A 4,197-nucleotide genomic window follows, 5' to 3' on the forward strand; every position below is an offset into this window, starting at 1 on the left:
AACTCTAATTAATGTCTGCTTAAACTGGCAATGATGTCTCATTGTATGATGTTGCTGATGCGTGCTTCAATAGTTTCGATGCTAATATGATCAATTTTACTTTAATTAATTGAAAAGGAAAGGACATCTACTAAAATAATCATTTGTATGGAAAATACTTTATTTATTACCAAAGTACATGAAGCAAAATATTTTTATCATTATAAAAATTCGAAGTCAAATATAACGTATATATTTGATTATTTCATATTCACATTTCTTTAACTTTTTGATGACTTAAGAGAGTCTTTATGTTCATTTTTCTCCAAATAGCATGCTTAACCAACCAAAGATGAGAAAAGCAACTCCAGCATTGGTAGTGTATTCAAACCTGCTGTCACCCTTCAAGCCGTAAGCATAACAGCTGCCAGAATACAGGAAGATTCCAATCATAAACAAATAACCAGTCTATAAGATAAAGCAATATATAAATAAACCTGATGAAGATGCAGAGATCAATAAATCTAACATTCCAGGAAAATTAAATGTTACATCTTTGTACATGTTTTCACTGTTTTCATTCTGAAGAGGGTGTAAACCCGATATATTTTTAATATATATTATAAATTTGAAGATAAACGAAATCTTATATTATAGCCGTCAACGTTGAATTGCAATTCATAGATTAGTGTGCTTACCACTGGTTTGTTACACGTGTCTGAGTACGCAAGTGCTACGGAATGCACCAAATGCATTTTGTATCCTTTCTCGTAAATCTGGAGATAAAAAAGAGAAAACAGTGAATGGCAAATACATTAAGTTTGGAACAAGATACAGTATTACTTGACAATTACAGTTGCTCATGGTGGTATGGCTGTTGACAGGGGATGCTTACTTCTTCTAGGCATCTGGGGCTCGTGACATAAAGCCAGCTAAGGTTTTGACTTAGTATGACTTTGGCACAGTCGTAGGACCTGCCAAAGTACTATTTAAGTAAGTCTTATGCCATAATATATAAAAAGAACTATGCGAGGTCTTAGCTAAGTGAAACTTATTTTCACTTATGTGAAATCTAGCATTTCAGTATATTTACATACACACTTACATGTATTGATACGAAAAATTATTAATTAACGATTCAGTTATGTTTTTTTTATCAAAAATTACAGTTGACATTCTTCCATTCCGATTTGAGTATGTTTTGAATTGAAATTATGATTCTCTATTTCAAAAACAATTCTTAATAATTTTAAAACAAATATAGAACACAGGTCCTTGTAAAGAAGAGCTCTCAATCCCCCCCCCCACCTCCACCCCCCATCAATATTTACACCCCGGGACAAGGTATTTTTCTATTTATTTTGTTTTATAAACTATTCAAAATCCCTGGGCCGGGGTATTTATACAGGGGAGGGGAGATTCAATATAAATGCATGATTTTTGTTTATCACTCGAGTGAATTGATATTCCGACTTTTCAATTTATCTATTAATCTTGCTACTTTTTGTTTTGACAAATGTTCAGTGTCTTTGTCATGGTCCCAGACATACAAAAAAATCAGAACTTACCGCAATTGACCCCTTTCAAGGCCGAGCTAACTTTCTATTATTGTATTATTGAGATTGTGTATTTTTTTACCTTTAAAATTTTGTACATATATTTCTTAATTGTATTTTGAGTAATAGTTTATCCTGGAATCCGTAATTTTACATAATATAGTTATTTACAAATAATCGAGGACTTGTAAGGATCAGTTGTTAATAAATGTGTTATTCATGTCCTTATCATGGGTGTTTTCTGGGCATCCTTTAAAAAGTGTATGTTGTTGTTCTGGACTTTAAACAAGTGTTAAGGTAACCAGGGATTACTGTGAGGAATTAAAATTAAAAAAAAAAAAAGCAGCTTTTGTGCTTTTATTATTTTGCATTACTTATTGAACGACAATCGTTTCCTTAATTCGGCTCTACTGGCCACCTCAGTTTTGTTTAGATTGTACAATTGTTGAATTTTCGCACTCTTTAAGTCAAAGTCGTTATAATTTCTGCTTTCTGTTCGTACCACCAAGACCTTTTCAGTTGAGCTGTGAGCAAACCCTTTTCTCATTTATTTTCAACGCGTTATTAATTTACTTTGTTTTTGAAGATTTTTTTTACTCATCATTATTTTTCATTTACTTTTTTGGACATTGAAATTCCCGTGCATATATCCTGATCAAATCCTTTTTATTGCAACGAAAATGACTAATAATTATGAAAATTGACTGTACGCGTGTGCATTTTGTTGACCAAAACCTGGCAAATATATATATTGCGCGAGTATGTTGCACTTAACCTTGTTTCACAAATTAAATTTAAGGATTTTTTTAAAATTCAAAATAAAAGATTTCAAATATTGAATAATGCAATTAAAGCCAAATTGTTTTAATTTAAAAAAGTAGAGTTTTGTTTTGTGCTATTGTTTCTTCTATGCCATGGAATTTACTTTGCTTTGAAAACAAGACACCATTTCATAATACTAACCTTCTTCAATTGCTTTCCTTTTTTATCTTGCATTGTAAAGGCTACAAAAGAAAATCACCCAAGTTTTGGAAATAAAAAAAAAAACAATTACACAAACATAACACGTTATGACTTGCCACATCCGAAATTAATATCGCGCAGTCCAGTATTAAACAAAAGATTACTTTACAAATTGAGGCATAAAATATAAGATCACCCTTTCTTAGTTCCTTAAAGACTGGAAATACAATATGGCAAACTTAACATCAATTATTATGTTGGCATCATACTAATTGCTTACTATTTATATGTTGGATATATGAAGCGCATACAAAAAGTAAATACCATGATTTCCATACACAGCGAATCCTAAAGCGATGGCACCAGACAATCCACCAACTTTCCGGCAAACCCCTCCTTTCTTCCCATAACCCAAGTATTTGGCCACTTCGCCCACGATGAAAACTCCCTTGTACCAGGTATCAAGATCATCCATTTTGTCACTTCAACAATTTATCTTGATCTCAGATTTTGACAGATTTTTTATTTCTTGCATTTGGGATCTCCCCACTTTCGCTTTAATTTCCTTTCCTGCGTCGAGTTTTCTCTGCAAAAAATGCAAGAGCGATATACCGATTGGTCAGAATACTATAGAGGTCTGTTAAACGACCAATGAAACTGTCTTCTTATACAGATATGAGAACTAGAAGATATCAATGTTTATTATAATGTGTTGACACTAGGGGACGAACATTTTGATTTTGAAAGGGGAGGGGACTTTTTTAAATAAAAATTTTGTCCTTGAATTTTAAAAAAAAATGCCTTTCATTGGCCATGATTGGCAAGAAAATAAATAACTGATCTTGACTTGGGCTAGAATTCCGGTGAAAATAAGTGTATTTTTTGCTCACTGTCTTCGATTTTTCAATTTCCCTCGTTTGTCGTTTTGAATGTAGTATATAAAGAAAGAACAAGGTTCACTTCGGGCCTTTTTTGGCCCTGTGAATTTCTGAAAAACTGAAACTACTTAGTTTTAGTTGACAAGGCATTAAATTTCATTTAGACATTTGGCGATTGCGAATCTACCAAAAAGTCATGTAAATAACAAGATGTTTTTGAAATATTTCTTGTGTTTCACCCTCCCCTGATAAAGTAACTCAAAGTAAATTAGTCGTCTCGTATTGCATAACAAGAAAAAAAAAACCGTTATGGTTAATATATCAAAGAAAAGAATATTTGAAAAGAAAAACCGTTATATCAATATTACAGACCCGTAGGAAGCAATTTCACTTTGAGGTCACAACCATACATTTTCAGTTGAGGGGGCACTATCAACTTCCAAAATTTTCTGACAAGCGAAAAAAAAAAGAAAAAAAAAGGTCATCAGGCGTAATTATTGAGGGGGCACGAGCATATAGCAGCTATGTTTTCTATAATGTTCTATATATCGGTAAAATTATTGGGGGGGGGGGGGCGTGCCCCCCCCCCCGGTTCCTACGGCCATGTTTTACTCATGCTACTAGTATTGGTGACCGTTAAGATATATAATAAAGACAATAAATAATCTGTCTTTCCTCATCTTTAAAAATGAATATACTTTCTTGTGAAGTCTGACTCGACAGAATATTCCTGCCCCGAATCAAATGGTCTCCCCCTGGTCTTAAATGATTCCGAGTGCAATAAAAACTTCAATTTTTTAAGAATTCAAACAATTATTTTT

General features: G+C 32.7%; 1 protein-coding gene across 1 annotated transcript; it reads right to left on the reverse strand.

Annotated features, from left to right (window-relative positions):
- Positions 1-257: 257 nt before the first annotated feature.
- Positions 258-2,983, reverse strand: LOC133180550 (transmembrane protein 256-like). The gene is made up of 4 exons (XM_061315035.1): positions 2,823-2,983; positions 2,499-2,539; positions 678-755; positions 258-447 (listed from the first exon to the last, which is right to left on the reverse strand). The coding sequence occupies exons 1-4, from the start codon at positions 2,971-2,973 to the stop codon at positions 295-297; spliced, it is 423 nt and encodes a 140-aa protein (XP_061171019.1). The 5' UTR covers positions 2,974-2,983; the 3' UTR covers positions 258-294.
- Positions 2,984-4,197: the final 1,214 nt, after the last annotated feature.

Source organism: Saccostrea echinata, unplaced genomic scaffold (assembly GCF_033153115.1).
Source record: "Saccostrea echinata isolate AGI-Se365-2 ecotype Australia unplaced genomic scaffold, CSIRO_AGI_Sech_v1 ptg000006l, whole genome shotgun sequence".
Taxonomy (NCBI): Eukaryota; Metazoa; Mollusca; class Bivalvia; order Ostreida; family Ostreidae; genus Saccostrea; species Saccostrea echinata.